Below are 26,000 nucleotides of genomic sequence, written 5' to 3'. Positions count from 1 at the left end.
CGTACAACAGAACAATGCTGCCGGTCCTGCACCATGCTCGCAATTGTCATGTTTGACCCACTCCTGTAGAAACTGTCTCAGTTCGTCTCTTTAAGGTCTTCAGGTTTTTTCTCTTTTCTTCCTTTACTTCGTTGTTGTTGTTAAGTGCCCTCGGTCAGTTCCAACCCACAACAACCCTGTGTAGGTTTTCGAGGAGCGGCTGGTGGGCTTGATCTATCTACCTTGTGGTTCTAACTGACCTTGCTATACACCAAACCAGGACTCCCTCTTTACTTTTCCAAGCATGATGCCCTTTACCAGGGACTAGTTCCTTTTGTTAATAGGTTCAAAGTAAGTGAGACAAAGTCTCCACATCCTAGCTCCTAGGGAGCCTTCTATATGTACATCTTCCAAGATAGATTTGTTTGTTCTTTTGGCAGTCCATGCTACTTTCAATATTCTTTTCCAACTCCGTAATTCACATGCATCAATTCTTGTCTGGTCTTCCTGTTCAGTATCCAGTTTTCATATGCATAGGAGGCACTTGAAAATGTCAAGACTTGTGGCAGGCGTACCTTAGTCCACAAAGTGACATCCTTGATCTTAACACTCTAAAGAGGTCTTTTGCAGCAGATTTGCCCAATTTAATACGTTGTTTGATTTCTTGACTGCCATTTCCAGCATTGGTTATAGATCTAAGTAAAATGAAATCTTTGACAACTAAACCTTTTCTCCATGTATCATGGTGTTTTCTATTGGTTCAGTTGTAAGGAATTTTTTTCTATACTTTGAGTTGTAATCCATACTGAAGGCTTCGTTTTTTGTTTTTTTTGTTTTTTTAACTTTCATTAGTAAGTGCTACTGGGGATCTTATTAAAATGCAGATTTTGATTTAGTAGGTCCAGCACATTCCTAAGCATCTTAGTCATGTACTTTTTAAAATTGATAGTTGTCTCCTCCATCCCTGTAATGACAGAACCATGGTAGCAAAGCGGGTTGGGCTGCTAACTGCAAGGTCAGCAGCTGGATTCTACCAACTGGTTCTCGGAAGAAAGTTAAGGCTTTCTGCTCCTGTCAAGATGTACAGGTATGGCACTATTGGATAAGCACCGGACTGAGAACCACAGGTTCCGTGATTCAAACCCACCAGCTATTCCTCAGAAACCCTGCACAGGGTCGCTGTGAGTTGGAATCAACTTGATTGCACTTAACAACAACAAAGATGTATAGCACTGGAAATCCTATATGGAGTCACTATGAATCCGAACCGACTCGAAGACATACAACCACCACCACCATACTTACACTGAGGGCTCACTAGGACAGGGCGTTCACCTTCTTGTTCACCTCTGTAGCCACTGCCTTAGAATACTGCTTATTAACCTATAAAGCAACTAAGCTCAACTAATTGCCCTTGAGTGGATTCATGGTGACCATATGTGTGTTGGAATAAAATTATGCTCCATAGAGCTTTCTGTGGCTAATTTTTCAGAAGCAGATCACTGGGTCTGTCTTACACTGGGTCTGTAAAGCAGCTTTGGTAGCATAGTGGGTTATGAGTTGGGCTGCTAACCACAAGGTCAGAAGTTCAAATCTACCAGCTGCTCCATGGGAGAAAGATGAAGCTTTTTGCTCCTATAGAGATTGATAGCCCTGAAAACTCTTTACAGGTCACTGTGAGTTAGAACCAACTCCACGGCACATAACTACTACCACCACCAATTAACTCTAGGATAAGCACTGGACTGCTAACCTCAAGTTTGGTAGTTCAAACCCACTAGCTGTTCTTGGAAACCCTATACAGGGCTGCTATGAGTCGGAGTCGACTCAACAGCATACAACAACATCACAAATAAATAATAATAAGAGCTCTAGGTTAAGTGTTATGGCAGGTCAAACTCAGCAGCCATTCTGCAGAAGAAAGATGAGGCTTTCTGCTTCCATGAAGTCTTACAGTCTAGGAAATCCTACGGAATAGATTTATTCTGTATTATGTTGTTGTTGTTAAGTGCCGTCGAGTCAGTTCCAACTCATAGTGATCCTGTAGGGTTTCTGAGGAGCAGCTGGTGGGTTTGAACTACTGACCTTGTGGTCCACAGTGCAGTTCAGATGCTACAGTGCCACACCAGGAGCCCTATAGGGTAGCTTTATATGCCGGAAGGCCTGGTCGTGTAGTGAATTACATGTTGGACTGTTAACCACATGGTTGGCAGTTTGAAATCACCAGTCACTTCATAAGAGAACAGTGAGGCTTTCAGGTACCATAGATATTTACAACCTTGGGAATCCTATACAGAGTTTGAAATAGTTATTGACTAAATGAAGACATCAGACGTGATGAAGGTCACCCAAAGGGATGTGCATAATATGTTGGGAGAAACGGGAAGGCTGTCTCATGGGTATGAAGCACCAGAACATAGCACAAATGTATAACAAGCGTTTGTTCAACTTCTCCTAGTCTTCTGTCCAGTGCCCCCACTGTGACAGGGACACCTGATTTACCCTTGTTGTTAAGTGCCATCGAGTCCATTCCAGCATAGGGTGTCCCAGGAACAGCTGGTGGGTTTGAACCACTGCCCTTTAGGTTAGTAGTCCAGTGCTTATCCTACAGTGCTGTTCCAGGACTAATGATTTACCCTAGGCTTTTAACATTTTTATATCTCCAAAATGGAAAATTACATATCTGAGCTCATCAGCCTTCATCCAAGGCCAAACAAATTTCCCAGGCCCCCAGAATGGCTGGCATTAGTTATGTGAAGTGGCAAAAAATCTGATTGAAACATTTCATAGTTGTTTGTGAATGGCTTTCTGGTAGGCCTTCCATTTCATAAAAGATGATTAATCTAGTTGGATGCTACCATTTCAGCTCATGGAGAACCAATATTTAGGCTTTGGAAAGCCACCAAACAGAAGAAGTAACTCGACTTTTTTGCCTTCTTTATCTCTAAACCCACAAATGATCCCGTCTCTATGGGCAGTGGAGGGTTGATACAGGAAAAGGGAGGTGAATAAAGATGGAGATTTGAATTAATTGTAAGGTAGTGTAAGGCGGGCGCTGCGGTGTCTACTGTGCTGTAATGCTGACGGGGGTTAAGAGTTAGGATTCTAGAATCCACATGTCTATGATCCCGACAACCATCTGGGTAACTTACATACACCTGTAAACCTCAGTTTCTTCATCTGTATAAAGTGGCTAATAACACATCTACCTGATGTGTTGTGAGGATTAGTAAGATAATGCACGTACAATACTGAACACATTGCTTGGCACCAAGTACCAGCTCAGTAAATGGTAGTTAATGCTATCATCTTTAAAAATGCTGATGGGAAGCTCAAGAAGAGAAGTTACATTTAAAGTATGATGGTGGGGAATGTAGAAATCTCGTTTCTGTAAGGCTTGGGATCTCTCTGCACGAATCTCATGGAAAAACAAAGTACACGTGGCAGGGGTGGTAGGAGGCAGCAAGAGTCGTTTTCAAAGTGACCAGTCCATTTTTGGGCAGGAATCCATCTGAGCATAAACATTCCTACCCCAGTCAAGGTCAGTGGTTCAAACTCACCTGCTCCTCCTTAGAACAATAACAATGCCCTAGTTAAGGAGTCCTGGTGTGGTGCTGGTAAAGGACATCGGTGGTTCAAACTCACTAGCTGCTCCTTGGAAACATACACAGGGTCACTGTGAGTCAGAATCAACTCGATGGCACTTAACAACAACAACAATGGTACTGAGTAAGTTTCAACACAGCTTCTAGACTAAGATGGACTAAAAAGAAAGAAGAGGCAATCTGCTTCCAAAAATCAGCCACTGGAAACCCCGTGGATCATAATGGCGCCATCTGTAACCATCATGGGGTGACACAAGTCGGGGCAACATTTTGTTCTTTTGTACATGGGGTTACCATGAGTGGGGCTAACACAATGGTAACTAACAACAACCACTTTTGCGATGACTGAGTGTCCACTTTATCTCAGGAAAAATTAGCTCCTTTTCTCAGAAGGCCTACTACACTGAGCATTGTCTTCCACAATTTTTCTCCATGTTCTTCAGTGCGGGACAGCTCTCACATTGCTGCGTCTACCCTGTCTTTCCCCAGTTACCAGAAGACTTGGGCTGCTAGAATTGCTTGACTTAGGTAATGAACCAAAGGTTGCCTTAAACCTGTGGTTCTCAACCTAGGCTAATTTTGTCCTAGGACGTTTGGCAATATCTGGAGACATTTCTGATTGCCACTACGGGTGTGTGTGTGGGTGTGCAACTGGAATTTAGAGGGTAGAGAGTAAGAACTCTGCTAAATATCCTATAATGTATAGGACAGCCCCCATGACAAAAATCTAACCCAAAATGTCTGTAGTGTCAAGATTGAGAAACCCTGCCCTAAATTGTTCTTGGAGTCCTGATGTGGTGCTGCAAGATAATGCACTGAACTTCAAGGTCAGTTTGAACCACAAGGTCAGAGGTTCAAACTTACCAGCCACTCCTTGGAAACCCTATACAGGGTTACTGTGAGTCAGAAGAACAACAAATTGTTCTTTATCTTAACTTTTCTTATCTGAGCTGCTCTGTCTGTAAAATTCAAAGACTGAATACTATGCATGATCCTAGACAATTATGCATTCTAGGGTTTTACTTATTTCACTAACCTCTAGAAATTTCCAAATTAAAATTAATCAGAGCGGACTGGTTCACACCGACTTGCCTTTTGCCTAAAGAGGTCAATCTACAGCAGTAGGTTGTGGCTTCTCTGAAGCTTCAGCTGTAGAATTTCATCAACAACTTCTCATTCTACCATCTGTGGGGCCACAGAGGGGTAGTGGGACTTCTCCTATGAGAAATGTACATCCAAAGTAAGCACACATTTCCCGTTTATGGTGTATGAGCTTTAGTGAGCTTTTGCTCTTTCTCAAAACCAGTTTGGTTTGATTACCACCCTAATGACACTGGCCCACCCTAAGAAACTGACAAGCCCACACACCTTTGTTGAAAGAATTTATTTCTAACCCATTATCTGAGATCCTGTGAGCAACTTAATAAATACACAACTAAAGACTCCCAGCGCATGCTCATCTGAACACAGGCCAATAATACTTCATCCATGTGCTATCAGAGAAATGCATGAATTGATTAAACATATAACAAATATCTTTACCAGAAATAGACCTCTGATTAAAGAGCACTGTTCTATGAACTCACCATGGCCCCCCAAATCTAGCTGACAATGTTTTAAAGGTCAGTTCAAAACAAGTCATGATTTAGACATCAAGACAATCCTTTCACTCCAATGAAGCAGTTAAATAGTGTTGGTCACCGGTCACAGAGTTTTAGCAGCCACAAACAGAAGAGCAGAAAAAGCAATCAGACAAAATGGACCCTAAAGTCCCACCTTCCAGGCCCCCAGTTTCACTCAACAGTGGGCCTCAACTTTTCCACGTAACTTTTCAGAAACTGGAGACAGATTCCAAATGAGAATACCAAAGCTTCCCTTCATTGCCAGCAATGTTGACCACATGTTTCTTAGAAATTTTTAGAACCTCTGGAGAAAGAAAGATCAAATCCATGGGCGATGCTGTGAATTTCCCACCTACTTTCCAATCCCAAGAGTATTCCTTTTACAGCCACGAGCATTGAAGGCTGAACTCACTGTATTTTTTGAAAAAGTACCCCAAAATGGAAGACAAAAGGCCAGAATCTTGGACGGTCAGGGGTTTCAAATCGTGTGCTATCGCGGGCCAGCAACATCAAGGTGTCTTGTCCGACCCATAGCGACCCTGTATAGGGTTTCCAAGGAGCAGCTGATGAGCTTGAACCGCCGACCGTGCAGTTCAAAGGGCTTTGCAGTCTGGTGCATTAGTCCACAGCGCCACACTAGGACTCCATCAAGGTCGCTTAGGAGCTAGTTATACGTGCATGATTCTCGGGCTCCGGCCCATTCCCACCGGATCAGAACCTGCCACTACAGAAGAATTTTAAAAAAGCAGTTCTGCAGAACCCCTTGTTGTTGTTGTTATGTGCCGTGGAGTCAGTTCCTACTCATAACGACCGTGTATAGGGTTTCCAAGGCTGTACATCTTTACGGGGGCAGAAAGCCTCATCTTTCTCCCACGGAACAGCTGGTAGTTTCGAACTGCTGACTTTGCGGTTTGCAGCCCGATTCGTAACCACTACGCTACCAGAGCTCCTTAGACACATTTAAAAAATCTCCCAGCCTAAGCTTCCAATAGTGAGATGGAAACGAACAAAATATCCACACAGGAAGTAAAACAAAACTGAAGGAACTCAGCTATTACCAGTATTGTGGTGGGTTATGTGGAGATTTCAGTTAATGACACAGCGTGGTTTGTTTTGTATTAGCGGAAAAATAATTTGTAAATGGAGCTGACTGTCTCCGAAGAGTGTCCTGATGGCTTTTCAAGGGACCCTTTCGAAATGCCTACTGCGCTTGTCACACGGTGCAGACACTTGAGAGGTGTTAGATGAAGCAGACACAGCCGACAAGCTGGCCTCTCCCATCCCATAGCGGACCGGCAGCTCTCGCCTCGGCAGATGAGTTCTCTGGCCCTGCAAACCTCCGCCTTCTTACTCTGGGACTCGCAGAACCTCGGATCGGAACTGTCTAGAGTTGCAGCTAGCTGTAACTAACTTTCCCTGGAAATAAATAAATAACTGCCGTAAGTTCTAGGAGAGCGGGGCCCAAGTTATTTGTCTGCAATCTGTCTCACACTTACACACACACACAAAGGGGAAAGTGGGTAGTAAAAAGTCTTGATGGATCCCCTACAGGGCTCCAGGAGAATTCGTTTGAGAGGAAAAAGCAGTCACCGTTACAAATTCAGTGAATGATTTCTGGCCGGCGTTTTTCTCCTGTAGCAAAACAGCAGGAGAACTAATAAGAGTCCCCGGAAATAGCAGAGATCAGGCTGAAGTTTTGAGCGAGCTAGGTGCCCTCCCCAAGTCTCCGGATCTCTCCTTCCTTCTTTGCCTTCAGGCCTCCTCCCTTTTGCTGGGGGCGGGCGGGCGGGAGACTTTCAAAATAGGATGGGTGTGCGCTCACGCTAGCGCAAATACGGCCGGAGGAGTCCTGTTCCTCGGGCATTTTCCGAGGAAGTCTGGAGCAATTAGGCTCAGACCCGGGAGAGCAAGCGAGCTTGCGGGCGACGCAGCCGGCGTGTCTGGGCCGCCTCGCAGGGAGGGAGGGGGCGGCCGGCCGCCCGGCGGCGACCCCGGGCCCTGGCCGCCACCATGGGCTTCGAGTTGGACCGCTTTGACGGCGATGTGGATCCGGATTTGAAGTGTGCACTGTGCCACAAGGTCCTGGAGGACCCGCTGACCACACCGTGCGGCCACGTCTTTTGCGCTGGCTGCGTGCTACCCTGGGTAGTGCAGGAGGGCAGCTGCCCGGCGCGCTGCCGCGGTCGCCTGTCGGCCAAGGAGCTCAACCACGTCCTGCCACTCAAGCGCCTCATCCTCAAGCTGGACATCAAGTGTTCACACGCCGCGCGCGGCTGCAGTCGAGTGGTCAAGCTGCTGCAGCTTCCGGAGCACGCTGAGCGCTGCGACTTCGCGCCCGCACGCTGCCGCCATCCGGGCTGCGGCCAGGTGCTGCTGAGGCGGGACGTGGAGACACATATGCGCGACGCTTGTGACGCGCGGCCCGTGGGCCGCTGCCAGGAGGGGTGCGGGCTGCCCCTGACACACGGCGAGGCGCGAGCGGGCGGCCACTGCTGTGCGCGGGCTCTGCGGGCGCACAACGGCGCGTTGCAGGCCCGCCTGGGAGCGCTGCATAAAGCGCTCAAGAAGGAGGCGCTGCGTGCAGGCAAACGTGAAAAGTCGCTCGTGGCGCAGCTGGCCGCGACGCAGCTCGAGTTGCAAATGACGGCGTTGCGCTACCAGAAGAAGTTCACGGAGTACAGCGCGCGCCTCGACTCGCTCAGCCGCTGCGTGGCCGCGCCGCCCTGCGGCAAGGTAGGCACCCTCCGCTGGTCCGGACCTCCTGCTAATCACCCAGGCTTCCACCCGGTCCCTTAAGACACACAATGCCAATGGCATCCCATTTGCATCCTTGCCTCCCTCTTCTTGGCAGCCTTATCACCAGGTGCAGGTCGCTGAAACTATGAGACCTGTAGACTTGACACACAGTTCAGGGATTCCGAAAAGGCGAAAGAGAATCAATACTAAGTGTGGAATAAGAATTAAGAGTGTGGCGCCAGAGTGAGAACTATAGCCCAAATATATATATATTTATATATATATTTCCTGTTCAGAACAGCTGATTGACCTTGGGCAAGTTGCTTAAACTCGCTTAGATTGGACACCATGGCCCGGGTAGGCGTAAAGTATATCCAAGCACCCTCAGAGACTCCAGAAAGAATAAAGGAGACCCACAGCCAGTGTGGAATACGTTTAAAATGATGCCAGAAGAGAGAGGCTTCTGGGGTAAAAACTGGATTCAAAACTGGTCTTTGCTGCCAACTAGCTGGGTGACCTTGAGCAAGCTGCTTAACCTCTCTAAAGTTGGAAACTGCGGTCCCCAGAGACGAGATGCAGGGAAACACTCAGCCATATATCTTCTGGGGTATTCATCCAAGGATTTCAGAAGGAGTGAAAGGAACCCGCCGTCTAGTATAAAGTAATAGTAAAAAATGAGTCGCCTAGAGTTAGAAATGCTTTCAATATAGGCTATCTGCTAACCAGCCAAATGATTTTAGTGCTTAATCTAAAGGCCTTGGTTTCCCTAAATGTAAAGTAGTTGATTGGGTCACTGTCTGACCTCTAGGATGGAGTGCATGAAAAAGATCTGGCAATATGCGTGGAGGGGAGTAAATGCCTATACTTTGCAATTTTTTTTAAACTGGCTCCCTGTGACGCCATTCCTTTACCCTCTTAGTGGTGGGGGTGGGCATGTGCTATGGAGAGTCTGTTCTGACTCATAGCGACCCTGTATATAGAGTTTCCTTTTTCCGAAGAGTGACTGGTAGATTTGAACTGCTGATCTTGTGAGTAGCCCAGCTCATAATCCACTACCTGTTAGGGCCCCCTTTTGCCCTGGTTGTTAAGTGTAGTCGAGCTCCTGTATAGCTTTTCGGAGGAGTGGCTGGTAACTTAGAACTGCTGACCTTGTGATTAGCAATCGAGCGCTTATTGTTCAGCACCACACCACAACTGGTGGTGGTGGGAAATATAATAGCAACCCTCTGCTCAGTGTTTGCTTTGCTCTGCACACTGTGCTAAACACTTCCTAGTCATTACCTTTTTAATCAAGGCAGATAACATGTGCCTGAGGTCACTGAGCTCTCTCTTATCTGCCAGAACTGGGTTTTGAACCCACGTGTGTCTGTCTCTCAAGCCCAGACTTTTAACCATTATTGTGTGTTGCCTCTCAGTGTAACCACAAGCATCATTTATTGAGTGTTTATTGTGTGCCAGCAACTGTAGTCAGCATTTTACATGCATTATCTGTTTAATCCTTTCAGATGAGGAAAACAGGCTCAGGAAGGTTGTATAATTTGTCTAAAATCAGTGACTTGAAGCGTAGCTGGGATTCAGCAAGCATGCAGGATCTACTTAAGGGTATCATGGAGGCGTACTGTGAGACCCATGGGGGCAGGTTGCAGGATCTGCAGTTGGAATCCACTAGCTGCACCATGAGAGAAAGATGAGGTTTTCTGCTCCCATAAAAATGTGTAGGTTCAGAAAATGCTAGCTAGCTCTTCTACTCTGCACTATAGTGTCTCTGTGAGTTCGGTGTTCAGGGTACCTAACATCGGCGTACCCGATGTCAGCATTGTTGAGGTTTTGGACTGGATCATTTCTGCATTGTGGGGGAACTCTGATACACGGTTGTTTAGTAGTATCCCTAGTCTCCCCCCCTGGATGACAGTAGAACCCCTCACCCCCACCCCACTGACTGCCCCAAGTCCTAACAATCCAAAAATGTCTACACATTTCTGAGTGTTCTCTGGGAGGGGGGCAGAATCACATCAGTTGAGAACCAGTGTTCTCCCTTATGGCAAATACCACATTTCCACATATCGGCGAGGCATGGGCCATGTGGCCGCCACTCTGTAGTTGTCTTGCCCCAGATGGCATGGTCAAGAGGTATATTTATTCTAGAACCCCCAGGGCCTGCGTGTTTACTTGCCCCTGTCTTTGCCCACCTCCCAGCTCCCTGTCCCATGCACACACCAGGCCTGCAAGTTTTCCAACTCTAACCCCTTCTGGCCCCCAGCTTGTCTGTCAGCTGCAGCTTCAGCAGCTGGCCTGCTCTGGACGAAGGGCAAATATTTACAGCTCCGCCACTCGCTCACCCAGGACCGCACAGGCGCACAAAAGCAGGCTGTGAGTAGGCGAATCATCGAAACTCAGGCCTCAGCTTGTGTTTTCAGTAGGTGCCAGGTTTGGGGGCGAAGGAGTTCCTGAGTTTTCCGCTTATGCTGTCATCTGGACTTCCTGCGTAGTTTTAAGCGACGCTTATTTATAAATAAGTCATTCACTCCCCCAGAGTGTATACATCATTCATTGTTAAGCTGGTTTATTATTTCTTCTTGCCTTTTTGTTTTCATACTGGAGTGTTTGGGTAAACTCCTTCTCAGACTCAAAAATGTGATACTTGAATCAAAACTATGAACTATGGATGTTTTTGAAGCTTCGTTGGGTGGGCGGATAGTATAATCAAGGGTATTAAGTTAGGGGACAAGATGTTGCTTTTTGAACTTACAGAGAAAGTGTTGTTCTGGGGCTGGGCCCCTACTTGGGACTCTCTGAACCTTAGTCCTAGCCTTGAGGATATCCAAGCAGGACCTGATCTGAAAGCTGCTGAAGATGGTTTCCTCTGCCTTCAGTTCCTGAATGGCCTCCCAGAAGCACTAGGGAATCTTGCTCTTTTTCCCTGAAGTTCACTCTCTGTGGTCTTGCCTTCTATGTCCGCCAGAAAGTCCCATCGCACTAGAAGTTGTTTTAAAACTTGTTTATTTCATTGGACCGACTCTCTGCTCCTGCCCGGTACAGTTTATTGTCTTCCAAAAGAAGGATTTAGATATTAGAAATTCATGTACAACACTTTATTATTTTTTTTAGTAAGTCATAATGTTCACTTCTCTGTTACAAGCCGAAGTAGATAAGAAACACTCAGAAGATTTTAGATACCACCTCTTCAAGGCTTAAAATTTGTTCCATAAAATGATCTCACAGTATTTAAATTACCTGGTTTTATGTGTGTGTATTTGTTTTTTTCTAACACCTGCTGAATGCTTAGTGTGTGCTGGTGTTCTGCGTGCAGGTGAGCTAGATTAAGGTTTATAAGACTTTAGGGCGAGGGCTCACCTACAGATCCTACTAAAGCGTTTATGTCACGTTCTTAGAAAAGAGTTCTTGGTGGTACAAATGATTAATATGCTTAGCTTAACTGGCCTGTTGGAGGTTTGGAGTCACTCAGGGCCACTTGAAAGGCCTGATGGATTATTTCTGAAAAGATCAGCTAATGAATAATCCCATGGAGTACCGTTATACACACACGGGGTCACCATGAGTGTGCTTTGACTCCATGGCAGTTGGCACCTCCTCGAGATTCTGATCCTGTGGAAACCTGGTGTGGCACTGTAAGGTAAGCACTGGACTGCTAAGTGAATGGCTGGCAGTTCAAACCTATCAGCCACTCCTTGAAAACCCCCTACAAAGTTGCTGTGAGTTAGACCTGACTGTACAGTACTTCACAGGGCTAGTGTGGGGCCTGCAATTCTTCATGTCAAGCAAGTTCCCGGTTGTCTCAGAGTTTGTGTAGCAATTGAAGAAGACGAAGCATTTAGGCTCAAATAGAGACCCCATCAAGTCATGTGTTTGTCTCCTCCATACAGTTTTGATTCTACTTTCCAACACCTAAAAGCCTTTCCTAAAAGTTCTAAGGAAGACCCTAGTGAAGTTCTAAAGCACAGTCTGCCTAGCATTTAGAGGGTAGGCAGATGGGACCTAGGAAGGCATTTCTCATCTGCAGCTATGCTGGGGCAGATTTGGTAATGGTCCCCTTAAGTAAGTTAAAGAGGTTTTGTTCCCAACCTGTTTCCCACCTTGATTTACCCACCAGATTGCAAGAGCAAAAGCATTTCAGAGCAAACATTTTTCTTTGGTTTTATGGAAATGTACTATCTGGACGTAACTTTCCTTTGAATTGTTGAGAAACTTGAGACTCATTGTTGATATATTCTACTCACTCAGCCTCACATCCAGTTTGTTGTTAGGTGTCTTGAGCCAGTTCCAGTTCAGAGCAACCTTATGTACCCCCCTGAATGAAATGCTCCCTTGTCCTGTGTCATCCTCATGTTATTGATGTTGTTAGGTGCCGAACCACAGGGACTTTATGCATAGCAAAACGAAACATTGCCCGATCCTGGGCCAACCTCACTACTGTTGCCATGCTTGTGTCCATCAATGCTGCCACTTGGCCAATCCATTTCGTTGGGGGTCTTCCTCTTTTCCTCTGACCCTCCACCTTACCAAACATGATACCTTTCTCCAGTGACTGGTCTCTCCTGACAATATGTCCAAAGTATGAGAGATAAAGTTTGGCCATCTTGGCCTGCAAGGAGCACTCTGGCTGCACTTCTTCCAAAACAGATCTATTGTGTCATCCTCATAGTCATTGATATATTTGAGCTTGTTGTTGTAGCCACTGTGTTAATCTATCTTGTTGAGGGTCTTCCTCTTTGTCGCTGACCCTCTGCTTTAACGAGCACGATGTCCTTTTCCAAGGACTTCTGATAACGTGTCCAGAGTATGAGATGAAGTCTCTCCACCTTTGGTTCTAGGGAGCTTTCTGGCTTTACTCCCAAGGCAGGTTTGCTCTTCTGACAGTCCATGGTATAGTCAATATTCTCCACCAACACTGTAATTCAGATGCATCAATCTTTGGTTTTCCTTATTCATTGTCCAACTTTTGCATGCATCTGAGGGAGTTCAAAATACCATGGCCTCAGTTAGGCTCACTGTGGCCCTGAAAGTGATGTTTTTGCTTTTATGACATTTAAAGAGACCTTTTAAAGTAGATTTGCCCATTGCATCATTTAGTTTCATGACTGCTGCTTTCGTAAGCATTGATTGTGTTGTTGAGTTGATTGTGACTCTTAGCAACCCTGTGCACAGCAGAACAAAACACTGCCTGATGCTGCATCATCCTCACGATGATTACACTTGAGCCCACTGCTGCTTCCACTGTGCCAATCCATCTCGTTGGGGGTCTTCCTCTTTTTTCACTGACCCTCCACTTTGCCAAGCATAACATGTGCTTCTCCCGGGACTACTCCCTCCTGATATAACATAGCTGAAGTATGAGAGACAAAGTCTTGCCTCCTGGTTTGTAAGGATCCAAGTAAATGAAATCCTCCACAACTTCAATCCTTTGTTCATTGTAATGTTGCTTGTTTTTGGTCCACTGATAAGGATTCTTTATGTTTAGGCGTAATTCCTACTGAAGGTGGTAGTTGATCTTCATCAGTAAATGTGGCAAGTCTTCTTAACTTTCAGCAAGCAAGGTTGTTTCGCTGACATCAGTTTGTTAGTGAGTCTTCCTGCAATCTGGTTGTCACGTTCTTCTTCAGGTAGTCCAACTTCTTGGGCTATTTGCTCAGCATACACGTCTGTCCTTGAGTCTTGTCAACTTCACCTCTAGGTATCTACCTATTGTATCTATCCTCTGCTCTATAGCCCCATTGATTGATCATCTTGGTTGTACCCACAGTTTCTTAAACTTGGTGGTTACTGACATTTTGGGCCAAGCAATTTTTGCTTTGGAGGGGAAGGGACACTCTGGGTACTCTAAGATGCTTATCAGTAACCTTAGACTCTTCCTACTAGTTGTCAGTAGCAACACCAGACTTGACAATCAAAACATCTCCCAGGAATTGCCAGATGCCCCCTCGAAGACAAAACTCAGCCGTGGTTGAGAACACTCCTGTCATCCTCCACCCAACACAAGAGCAACTTATAGTTGCAGCAGGACCACCTGTGCACTTTGAAGCCCCCCCCTTCAAGCTAGTCTTTGCATAGCAGAAATGTAACTCACATATCACACTCTCCTTTAAATCTTCTGTGCCGTCCTGTTTCTCTGGTTCCCAACAGCCACCGCCTGCCTGAATCCCTCTTTCCCTCATTTTCTTCCAAGACCTCTTGCTGAGTCTAGATTTTTGTACTTGCTCTTCCCTCTGTCTGAAGCAGTCTCTCCAATTACTCTTCATTATGTAACCTTTCTCTTCCCATCTGTGGATGTACGTCTTTAACTCCCCAAAGCCCGTTCTGATTCACAGAGTGTGTCTGGTGCCCTGATATCATGGCATCTCTCATGGCCCATGGAGCCCTGGTGTGGCGCTGTGGGTTAATGTGTCAGACTGCAAAGTCGTTTGAACTGCAAGGTCGGGGGTTCAAGCTCACCATCTGCTCCTTGGAAACCCTATACAGGGTCGCTATGAGTCGGATGTTGACAACAACAACATCATGGCTCTGGTGTGGCACTGTAGGATAAGCACAGGTTTGGCAACCACAAGGTTGGCAGTTCAAATCAACCAGCTGTTCTCAGAAACCCTATACAGGGTTGTTATAAGTCAGAACCGACTTAACAATACTTAGCAACATCGAAGCTGTAAGGAGGCCTTATGGTACTGTAGTTTAGGAATTGGGCTGCAAGGTTGGTGGTTCAGATCCACCAGCTGCTGAAAGATGAGACTGTTGACCACTTAAAAGATGTACAGTCTGGGAAACCCAGGGGCTCTATGACTCGGAATTGACAGTGGCTTTGGTCTTTGGTGATCACAGCTATAGTTGGTGTGTTGTTTATTGTCTGTCCCCCTTGCAGGGATCTCACATGACTGTCCTGTTACGAACTATGTCCTCGGCACTAGTATCGATACGTTGTTCTGGGTGTGCATGCCCTCAGTGGATGAGTTAAAAATTCTCCGAACTGTCTTGTCAGCTAGCAACACTAGCCAAGAGTGGGTTTATATTAAAAAGCATACGTTTTTCCATGACCCCCAAGCTAACAAAATTGTTAAAAATTGTTTCCAGGTTGTTGGGAGGCATTCTTTTTGTTTTATTAGATCCACTCAGATCAAGTTATATAAAGCCTTAAATCCCAGAAACAATTTTGGCCATTTCAGAACTGCTGGAGATAAGTGAACCTAATAGGCAATTATATCCAAAGATGTTCCAGATGTCTAAACACCTTGAAACGTATCAGTCTGCTCACTAGTTAGGATGTGTTCTGTTTCTGGAAATAAACTTGCACCAAGAGCAATTTCACAGTGCATCTCACAGAACAGCAGAGTTCGGCTAAGGAAATTTGCAGGCTGCCACACACATCCTTTTCTTCCTGTGGTTTGTAAGGATAATTAGGCCATGGGTTATGAATATACTCCCTAGTGTCACTAGGTTAGGTGAGTGCTGCTGTTCTCTTTACTTTGCCGATTCTTACTGTGATTTATCTGTAGTGGTCCTTTTCTGTGTTCAAAAATGATGCTCGCCTGACTGCAAAATTATCTGATGAGTAAGAATTCATAAGGACTCTGTGTGTTGGGTTATAGACTTGAGAGGACCCATTCACAGAGTTGCATTAGATGCCATGCCCTTTGAGTACTTTATATATGCATATATATCACCTTCTCCACCGCTTCACTGGAAAGATCTTTCTGAGTGGGAAGGGCCGAGGGTCAAACAGATTCTAAAATAGCAAGATTAAGGTTGGATGTTAGAGTCTAAGAGCTGATTGGACTCAGTATCAGCAAGCACGTACTTTGTTACCCAAATAAGAAAAGCATGCTGTTCTGGGTCAGGGTCGGGATGTCTTGTATAGGTTTCCGAAGGATGATGATTATATGAGGGAGCGTCAAAAAATGTGTGGAAAAATTCAATTGTCTACACATTTTTTTTAATCCCCCTCGTACATGCCAAGCACTACAGAAGTATGTGTTGTTGTTGTTGTTATTGTTAAGTGCTGTTGAGGTGGTTCCAACTCATAGCGTCCCTGTATAGAGTTTCTGAGGAGCGGCTGGGGAGCTTGAATCGCCAACCTTGCGATTCAATCCGACCTTGCAGTCTTCCATATTACCCCACAGTGTCACAGATGGGTTGGCAATTTAGATGTATTGCCTTAGTTTATGCTCAGAAAGGTCCTGTGATAGAGTGTGGTTAGCAGTTAGGCATTGCCCTGCATGTCACAGATGAAAGAACAGAGCCTTAGGAGTTAAATAACTTGGCCAGCATCCTTCGGTGACTCATTTTAGTTTGTCTGATGGCTTCTGGTTCATGATGATGAATTGCGTACATCCCATGCCCTAGTTTCTACTTTCATAGGCATGGTGGAGAGCATTTTTGAATGTAAAACCAAACGGACGCCAGCCATAAAAAGACTTAGACAAAATAATAAAGAGGAAGGAAAGAAATGGTGTCCCAGATGAAATGATAGCCCAGCTCTTTCAGTTTTATCCTGCTAAGTTTAAGAGGGGAGCTCTGGTAGCGTAGTGCTTATGAATCGGGCTGCAAACCTTAAGGTCAGTGGTTCGAAACTACCAGCCACTCCGCGGGAGAAAGATGAGGTTTTCTACTCCCAAAAAGATTTACACCCTCGGAAACCCTGTACAGGGTCGCTATGGGTCGGAACCGACTCAACGGCACTTAACAACATCAACCAGTAGAAAGTAAACATGAACGTATTCATTGAGTTCAGTTCCTTATATTCTTATATACCATGCCAGGCACTGTCAGGTAACAAGGTAACTTAACCAGTGGATACATGTGATCAAGTAGACACCCAGTTGTGTCTCTGGGAAGCCTTACTACTCTTCTTCGCTCGCTCAAGCTTTTTTAGCCATGGGTTAGCATCTGTGCCCCCAATAACTAATGGTGCTCTAATAAGCCTGTTCCAATGAGGAGGGGATGTGGTATAACATAATGATTACTCTTGTAAAGAAAATAACTAACAGATGGACCCAAGCTTCCATCGTTCTTGCCCATTCTGTATGTATGTACATTCAAAGAGAACCTACCATATGGATTAGAGACACAGTGTAACGTGCAGGCCTGCAAGGCAGAAAGCTGGGGAGCTTTCTTGTAGCAGTGGGAAATGGGTGTGCAGAGACAATCCTGGGCAGAGATGTCACCCCCCAGAGTGTTAGCAAAAGTATGTTCAGGGGCCCAGTACCTTTGCTACACATGAGTATGAAGAGGAATGAAGTCACTTCAAGATGTGGGTTAGGGTGAGTTCCATGCCTGAAGTGGGTTAGAATGGGATCTGGGCCCGAGGCACGTGCCAGGGTAACCTGAACACAGCTGACAGGTTGTGTGTGGTTTGTGTTCAGACCCTGAAGATATGGGGGTCTATCTCTTCCTTCATGGGGGTCTCATTGTTGGGCAATCATCTATCCCTCTCTGAAAGATGATTGCTTCATTTCTAGAATGGAGAGAATAATATAGTTGCTCATGGTGTTTTCACTAGCCTCATATGCCTGCAAAAGCTGGACGGTGAATAAGGAAGACTAGAAGAACTGACGCATTTGAGTTGTGGTGATGGAGGAGAATATTGAAAGTGCCATGGGCTGCCAAAAGAACCAATAGATCCGTTTTGGAAGAAGTGCAGCCAGAGTGCTCCTTGGAGGCCAAGATGGCCAAACTTCGTCTCTCATACTTCAGACATATTATCAGGAGGGACCATTCTCTGGAGAAGGATATCATGTTTGGTAAGGTGGTGGGTCAGAGAAAAAGAGGAAGACCCCCAGCAAGATGGATTGCCCAAGCAGCAGCATCGATGGACTCCAGCGTGGCAACAGAGTGAGGTTGGCTGAAGATCGGGCAGTGTTTCGTTCTGCTGTGCATAAGGTCACTATGAGTCGTTACCGACTCGATGGTACCTAACAACACCAATAGGGTTGTCTTAGGAGTAAATGAGGTTGTTTATGTAAAGTACAAGACCAAGACTTAGCAGGCATTTACTGAACATGGACATATGACTTTAGATTATAGGAGTGACATCTTTGCTTTTAGAATTTGTTCTAATAAATGAGTGACGACAACATTAGAAATTTGAAGTGGTTGTATTGTCCCAGTGACTCTCTTCTATCTTAATTATGAACAGTTTTCCTCTTCTGTTCTTCAAAAAAATGGTATTCTTAGAATTGGAGTTCGAATTTTATGAAGGGGTTGGTCCAAGCTGTTTCATTGTAAAAGCATAGCTTGAACTGCAGAGAAGACAAAAACAACTGAGTACAGGGCGGGAGGACGACCACATTTCTTACAGTAAACTTCTGCCAGCCAACTCTGCCTGTGCTCCCCAAGCGCTGCACATCTTTGCCTGGAGGCAGCCAAGCTTGCAGAACTTTCTTGTTTCTTAGTGGACCGTCTGAGCTGTTTCCCAGCTGTGCAAGTGTCGGAGAGCTTTGCATCATCTGAAGCTGAAAGGTGTTGAGTCAGCCCAGATACACAAACTCAAGAGCCAGTTAGTTCTAGTTCTTCAAACCCATTGGGCAGCGTGCCAGCCTAGCCAGTTGTTGCCTGTGAGTCCCATAGCAAGGATATTCGGTAACATCTGTCATTGGGTGGGAAGGTGTTTTTAGAAAGAGCCCACATGAATGGTGGTGTGGATGGACTTTGGGAGCCCCCACGCTGACTAGGCGATGTTGTACATCCAAGCTTCTTAGGCCAGGTTGCTTGGAGCAGGACGTAGCATGGTAATACGAAAAGAAAAAAGGATTTTGCCCACAGAAAACTGTTCACATTCTTGAACATTTATTATAAATAGTCAGCATAGGTGTATTTTTTGTTTGCCAATCGAAGTACGTTGTATTTTTGCCTATTTGCTATGACTTTTGGAGTCCTGGTGTGGCAGTGTCAGAGAAACACGGGACCCCAGTGTAAGTTTGAACAGCAAGGTTGGCAGTTCAAATCCACCAGCCGCTCCTTGGAAACCTTATACCACGTCACTGTGAGTCAGAGTCAAATCGAAGGTCTTTTGCAACAACACCAGTTTTGACTTTAATTTTTTCCTCTAAAATTTTTGTCAAGTTAGATCTTGAGATGAAAATTGAGCAGAGTACATTTCAGGCAATTGTAACAGTGCTCTATAATAGTTACGTGTTACAATATGATGGCAAAGACTAAGTTAAGCAAAACCAACTGTTGTGGATAGCTGCCATTGGCTCTTGGTGGACCCCATACACAATGGGACAAAATGCTGCCCTACCCCCATGATTGGGGATGTGACCATTGTGATGCATAGGGTGTTTAAGTCTTTCTTCCTAGTCTTTCTTAGCCTGGAAGTTCCCTGGAAACCTGTTTAACGTCAGAGCGACCTGTACACCTCTACAGACAGGAGTGGTGATTGCCCACGAGGTCCATTGCCCAGGGATTGAACTCCAATCTCTTTATGGAAGATGAGAATTCTCTGAGTTGTCAATACAATCTGATCAATTACATATTCCTGCACTGAGCTTCCATTACTGCCTTGGGGCTTTGAATGGCTCAAGTAATTGTTTAGGTCCTGCTGCTCTGTTAGCATTGTTAATTAACATACCAAAGCTGAACAGCAAGGTCAGCAGTTTGAAACTACCAGCTGTTGCACAGGAGAAAGATGAGGTGTTCTGCTCCTGTAAAGATTTACAGCCTTGGAAACCCTGTACAGGGTCGCTTTGAGTTGGAACCGACTCCACAGCACATAACAACAACAATAACAAGCTCTTATTATGGAGTCCTGGTGTGTTGCTGCAGGGTAGTGCTTTGGACTGCTAGATCTGCTTTGAACCACAAGGTTGGAGGTTCAAACTCACCAACTGCTTTTCAGAAACCCTACACAGGGCCGCTAAGAATCAGAACCAACTCGACCGCAACAACAGCATGCTCTTATCAGTCCTGTAGACCTCAGGGTGTCTCAAGGCCCTCTGCAGTGCTCTCGGAGCCAACTACACACCCTTGAATTGGGTGCTGGGGTTGAAGCTGGGGTGCTGAGGTTCTGGCTGGAGCTTCTGGTGTGGACCCGAGGAGGAAGTTGATGACTTTGGGTGCCAGAATCTGATTGGAGTGTTCCTTCTCCACCAGATTCTTGGTGAGAGCCCCTCAGTCGCTGGGGTCCTGGTAAACGGGGGCAGCTGTCACAAAAGCTGCTGTGGAGGTGTGAGAAACATTGTCGATACTGACAAACGCTCAAGTAATCCAATCTGTACTCATTTTGGAAAGAGTGAGATTTTCTTAATTCGATTTTGTAAAATCGGGCACCCAGCCTGCCACAAATGGTTTTTATACTTGTCTTCAGCTCCAGTTCCTCATATACAAGTCTATGGCAAGTCCCATTTTCCCTCCCTCCAGAGAAGCCAAAATGGTTTGCCATTTGTTTTAATGGCTATATTCTTATTTAAATTTCCTAGTCCTAGAACAGGCAGATTACCTATCCCTCTCTGTTTGTAAATCAACAATCTTTTTGTCATGCCTAGCAATCTCATAAATTCCTGAAGATGGATGCCCACGCCCACAAGAGTTATTTCTCACAGAGGTGTCCTTTCACCTCCACATTTTTGTTGTTGTTGTTGTTTATTTTATTCTCCACCATTTCCCATCCCACCAAGCCCCACTGTTCTGCTAGAACTTGGAGCAGTGTGCAGTGACTCAGGAATTCCTAAGTATGCCAGCTCTCTTCTCCTCCAGTGCCCATAACCGGGACACTGTGTCCGGAACTTGATCTTTCTCCAGGCCTGCTGTGAGCTAAGATCAGTTTCCCCAGTTCTCTTGTTCCCATCACCATTTCCTTCCATGTCTGGTTAGGCCACGTGTGTGATTACCCTGCCCGTGTTCCACAGCCCAGATGGTCAATATCATTTATTTACCTGTCCCACCTAGGCTCACCTGAAGGTCTAGGCTGAGCTGCTCTCGTTACCTGTTACCTTCCTCAGTCTGTCTCCCCCCGCCCCCACCCACCAGAATAAAATCTGCCCACCTGGCCCCTTACTCCAACAGTTTCCTAGAATGTACCAGACTTGACTCAGTTTTAGAAAAAAGAGTTAAGTCCTGGTGTGGCGCTGTGTGCTAATGCGTCAGACTTCAAGTCCTTTGAACTGCAAGGTCGGTAGTTCAAGCTCACCAGCTGCTCATTGGAAACCCTATACAGGGTTGATATGGGTCAGAATCGACTCGACAGCGCTTAGCAACAACAACACAGAAATACCGTCCATCCGTGGTCAGATGTTTTATGATTACATAACTATCGTTGTCTACTTAACTCCAGCCTCTAGCTTTTGTACATTTGCTGTAGATGAACCAATTTAGGATGAGACATTCTCTTTTGCCCAACTTTTGTGTGCTGTTCGCTTCCTGGTCCTATGCCATTTTCACGTTTATTGGTCGTCTTGAGTTTGTTGTTGTGGCTACTGAGGTCCCTGAGTACCTCCAAGTAAATGGGTTGTGCAAATGGTTAAGCACTGGGCTATCAACTGAAAGATTGGTGGTTTAAACCCACGCAGAGTTGCTTTGAAAGTTAGGGAAGTATGATTTGGAGATCTGGTTCAGAAACAAGAGTTTTGAAAACTCAACAGATCATTTCTGTTGTGTGTGCATGGATCAGAATCGGCTTGATGACAACTGACAACAGCCCAATCAAGGGCATACGTCTTTCAACACTGTATTAGAGAATAATGTATTCAACAGCATGGTAGGTAATGTTCTATGACCCACAGGACTTTCGTTGCCTCATTGTTGGATGTAGATCACCAGGCATTCTTCCTAGTCTGTTTTTAGGAAGCCTCTAAGCTGAAACGTGTGCACCATGGATAAGCCGGCTGGTATTTGAAATAATTGTGTTGTAATTGCCAGCATCGTAGCAACCCACAAGCCACCACAGTATGGACAAACTGACCAAAGGGTGGTAGTTGGCTTTTGTAAAAGACTGATGCATGGGGCAGAGTCTCCATGCTGAGCTGAGCTATTTTTGACAGATCCCAGACTGGGCCATGATCCTGCTTATTTTTTATTGTTTGTTTGTTTGCTTGTTTGTTTACCTGTGCTTTATTGACTGCACAAAGTCTTTCAATTGTGTGGATCATGACAAGCTATGGACAACATTGTGGAGAAATGAGTATTCTGGAACACTTAATTGTACTCATGAAGAACTTGGACGAAGACCAGGAGGCAGTTATTCGAACTGAACAAGGAAAACCTGAATGGTATAAAATTAGGAAAGGTATGCGCCAGGCTTGTATTCTTTTTTTTTTTTAATCCCTCCTTTTTGTTACAAAACTTCTACCTTTACAGTTGTGACAGTTGCCATTTTAACAGTTATTCACTATTGAATCCTAAGAGCCTTATCTCCATCTCTTCACCAGACCCATCTAGACAAGATCAAAACTATTCAGTGTGGACTCTAGCACGACCCCTCCTCCACACACTTAAAACTAAACTACCTCCTGAGAACTTGTAAGCTAGTCACTTCTTGCCTTTATCGCCCCCTCATTTCAAGTAGCCAATGTCTAAGTTGCCCATCCCTATCAATCCTGTATACAAAAGGGATAGACTTGATACTCAATGTGAAGTCTCCTTCTGAGCTACGAACTCCATAAGAATAGGTCAAGTTCATCTATATGTAACAATTTACACTTGTTTCCTTTATCAAAAATTGTTTTTTTATCTTCATCTAGTTGAGTTCTGATCATCAAGCCATTGAGGCTAGGTCAAATGGGTTCTTTCTGCAAATTTGGGCATTCTTGTGCGTCTCCCCTCACTTCTTATCAGCTGGATGTTTCACTCTCAGCTCTAGCCCTCCATGGCTATGTCCCTTGTCCATGGGCTCAGGAGTTCCCAGATCTCACCATACTTTGGACCAACCAACCCTTCATCTTCTCTGTCTCATCTCCAGGTCAGCGAGTCTGTGGAACATGGTCGATCTCAGCCCATACATAATCCTGTTTTAAGCACTTTAACTATTAGCTAGGAATAGTGTTGTTGTTGTTAAATGCTGTTGAGGCAGGTCCAACTCATTGCGCCTATGTTTCTGAGGAGCGGCTGGTGAGTTTGAACCACTGACATTGTGGTTGAAACTAACCTTTCAGTTCAGCGTTTGTCCTACAGTACCACAGGACTCTAGACATAGTATATTGAGGCACTTATTACTTATTTAATGCATGTCTCATAGTAATCTTGTAAGGTCAGAAGAAACTAGTATTATCCCCATTCTGTGTTTGAGAAAATCATCTCAGTTTGGACTGGAGTGTTCAATATTTTTTGCTATTCTATTTGGATACTCTTAATTTCCTCTTTGGCTCTTTGGGGTATATTGGTGTTGTGTTGTGGAGTTGGTTCTGACTCATAGCGACCCTGTACAGGGTTTCTGGTGCTGTCAATCTTTATAGGAGCAGAAAGCCTCATCTTTTCTCCTGCGGAACACCTGATTTGGTTAACCTTTGCAACTATTTTCATAGTGGGGGGAAAAAAGCATTGCTTAAAATACATTGTAAAACTCTTCAACTCTTGCCTGGCATTTTAATGAAGAGACTAAAATTTAGTCTTTTCAAATTTCATGAGAACAGTATGCACGTGGACCCAAATTCTAATTCTGGGTCCCCCACTTAATATCTGGGTGTTCTTGAGTAAATGCATGAATAAGACTGCCTCAGTTTATATCATGGTCTATTTCAAACATGAATTTATGCAGGTTAATTGAGATGCTTTTGCAAGGTGCTTGGCAGTGTGACCGGTGAGCATAGGATCCTTCGTCCTCTTGGTTTTCCTGAGGCAGACCATTCCACAGTAGAGGGTATACACCAGACTACTATGTTAGCTGTTTGTTTGTTTTTTTTCAAGTCAAAGATACCACTGTTAACGCAGTATCTGTGAAGAGTGTGGAAAGTGTCGTTGATGAGATGGCAGACAACAATTGCCCTGACATCATTTATTCATCTCTCCAGTTAGTGTCATATGTTGTTGTTAAGTGCCATTGAGTCGGTTCCCACTCATAGCGATCCTGTAAGTTCCCTTATGATGTAGTGCTGTAGGATAATGTGCCGGACCACAGGTCAGTGGTTCAAACTCACCAGCCTCTTAGAGGGTTGCTGTGAGTCGAAAGTGACGTAACAACAACAACAACAACATATACTTAAGTGAAAATCATTTCAGTACGCTCTCTCCTGAAGCATTTTGAGCCCAGGATCCAGTTACATGGCAAAGCAGGAATTAATGTTAGCATATTAAAGTTGTGTGATGTTTAGTGTTTAAAGTCTCTGTTAATATTTCTTCTGAAAAATGAGAAATTAAATGAAGAGTTGGAATCAACTCAAGGGCCATGGATTGTATCTGGCAGTTTCAGTTAAAGTTGGTGAGGTCAGGGAGGATGGAGGAAAGAAAAACTGAAGGTAAAGTTGAGGGTTGTCAGCGAACCTAAGATGACTTTTGGGAATTTTGGGGGCAAAGCAAAAGGAATTCAGTAGGGACAGAGCTGTTCTCCTCTTCTTTTATCTCCACCACCCCCCCCCCACCTCCACATCCTGTGTTGAGTCTTTCTTGTGCTGATTTTACTGCTGAAATCTATCCTGAAATTGGCCATGCCACCTGATGCTTGACTGACTGTCCGGCCACCCCTCTGGGGACCACTGGCTAGCTTAAGATGCTTGCAGGGTAGTGAGAGGGGCTCTTTTCTAGTTCCCAGAGATTGCAGCTGACAGGGAAAGCAGAGAAGGTCTGCTTCATTGTTCCAGAGTTTTCTTTGCAAACTGCCTTTCTGCTGTGGCCTATCAGCCGTGGAATGCTGTGTTTCAGGTGTTGTCCCACTGTGCCCTCGAGTGAGATCTCTGAGCTGTAAGACCAGGGTATCACAGACTGGGTGTCTTTGAGATATATGTTGTTGTTGTTGTTAGGTGCCGTGGAGTCAGTTCCGACTCACAGAGACCCTGTACAGGGTTTCCGAAGCTGTAAATCTTTACGGGAGCAGAAAGCTTCATCTTTCTCCCATGGAACAGCTAAGTAGTTTCGAACTGCTGAACTTGAGGTTCGCAGCCTGATTCGTAACCACTACGCTACCAGAGCTCCTTAAGATACATAGTGTAAAGAAAAAAAAAAATTTGGGGAATTTTTGTTCTAACACTATGGGTAAGTTGTTTTTAAGTTCCGTCGAGTCAGTTATGACTCATAGTGACTGTACATAGGGTTTCTAAGGAATAGCTGATGGGTTTGAACCGCTGACCTTGTGCTTAGCAGTCCAGTGTTTATAGCTCTAGACCACCAGGACTCAGGGTAAGAGCACCTTGAAATGAGTTTCTTTTTGAAATTTTAGCAATTGAACCATTTTGGGTGGGACATAAGAACATGACAACAAGCTTGCCTGGAAATGTTTTCTACACTGGACATTCAAAATCAGTGTTATAGTCCAAACCCATCAACTGTTCCCCGAAAACCCTATTTTAGGGTTCCTGTGAGTCAGAAATCACTGGGTGGTACTTAACAACAACAAGAAGATAAATTATGACCTAAGTTAAGAGCATGAGTTACCAGATCCACCTTTTGTTAGCTTTTTGAATTCAGTGTGGTTTCTTAATCACTTTCTGTGAATATTTCCACCTGTATATGAGGATAGTTTACAAGGCCAATTTATAAGATTTGTTGGATGATTAAATGAAACAAAGCACTTAACTTCTCAATGTAGTTCCTGGCACACGGTTATCAACACGTATTACCAGTTAGCATTGTTATGCAATGTAGCACAATATAAGACAGTATCTTCCTTTTTTATCCTTGTCTTTCAGTTTTGTTGTTGTTGTTAAGAATGTTTATCACACAGCAGACTTAAAACTAGTCTTTTTAATCATTTGATTGTGCATTCTTCTTTGTGCATCATTTGAGGTTGTCAAACGAAAGCCATCTGTCTCGGATTACTGTGTAACTCTTGAAGCTTCCATCATTGATTAGTTATGAAAACCAGACATGTGAGATAACTTGCTCAGATTCTCCTGGAGTTTTTCTAGCATTTTTAGCCCCAAGACAGCAAAGAGGAATGAATACTGGAGGCACCGTGGCTGCAGTATTC

The 26,000-nt window shown here is 44.8% G+C and overlaps 1 protein-coding gene across 1 annotated transcript in view; it reads left to right on the top strand.

Annotated features, from left to right (window-relative positions):
* The first annotated feature begins 7,126 nt into the window (after nucleotides 1-7,126).
* The window catches only part of PDZRN3 (PDZ domain containing ring finger 3), a 316,897-nt gene continuing 298,023 nt past the window's right edge, over nucleotides 7,127-26,000 (top strand). Inside the window, exon 1 of the mRNA XM_006870785.1 lies at nucleotides 7,127-7,939. Within this exon, the coding sequence (XP_006870847.1) occupies nucleotides 7,217-7,939 (723 nt within the window). The 5' untranslated portion in view covers nucleotides 7,127-7,216. The remainder of the gene's footprint in view (nucleotides 7,940-26,000) is intronic.

The sequence above is a fragment of the Chrysochloris asiatica genome, unplaced genomic scaffold (assembly GCF_000296735.1).
Source record: "Chrysochloris asiatica unplaced genomic scaffold, ChrAsi1.0 scaffold00151, whole genome shotgun sequence".
NCBI classification, from domain to species: domain Eukaryota; kingdom Metazoa; phylum Chordata; class Mammalia; order Afrosoricida; family Chrysochloridae; genus Chrysochloris; species Chrysochloris asiatica.
Note: the sequence above shows the minus strand (reverse complement) of the source record. Positions and strands in the feature narration are given on the sequence as shown.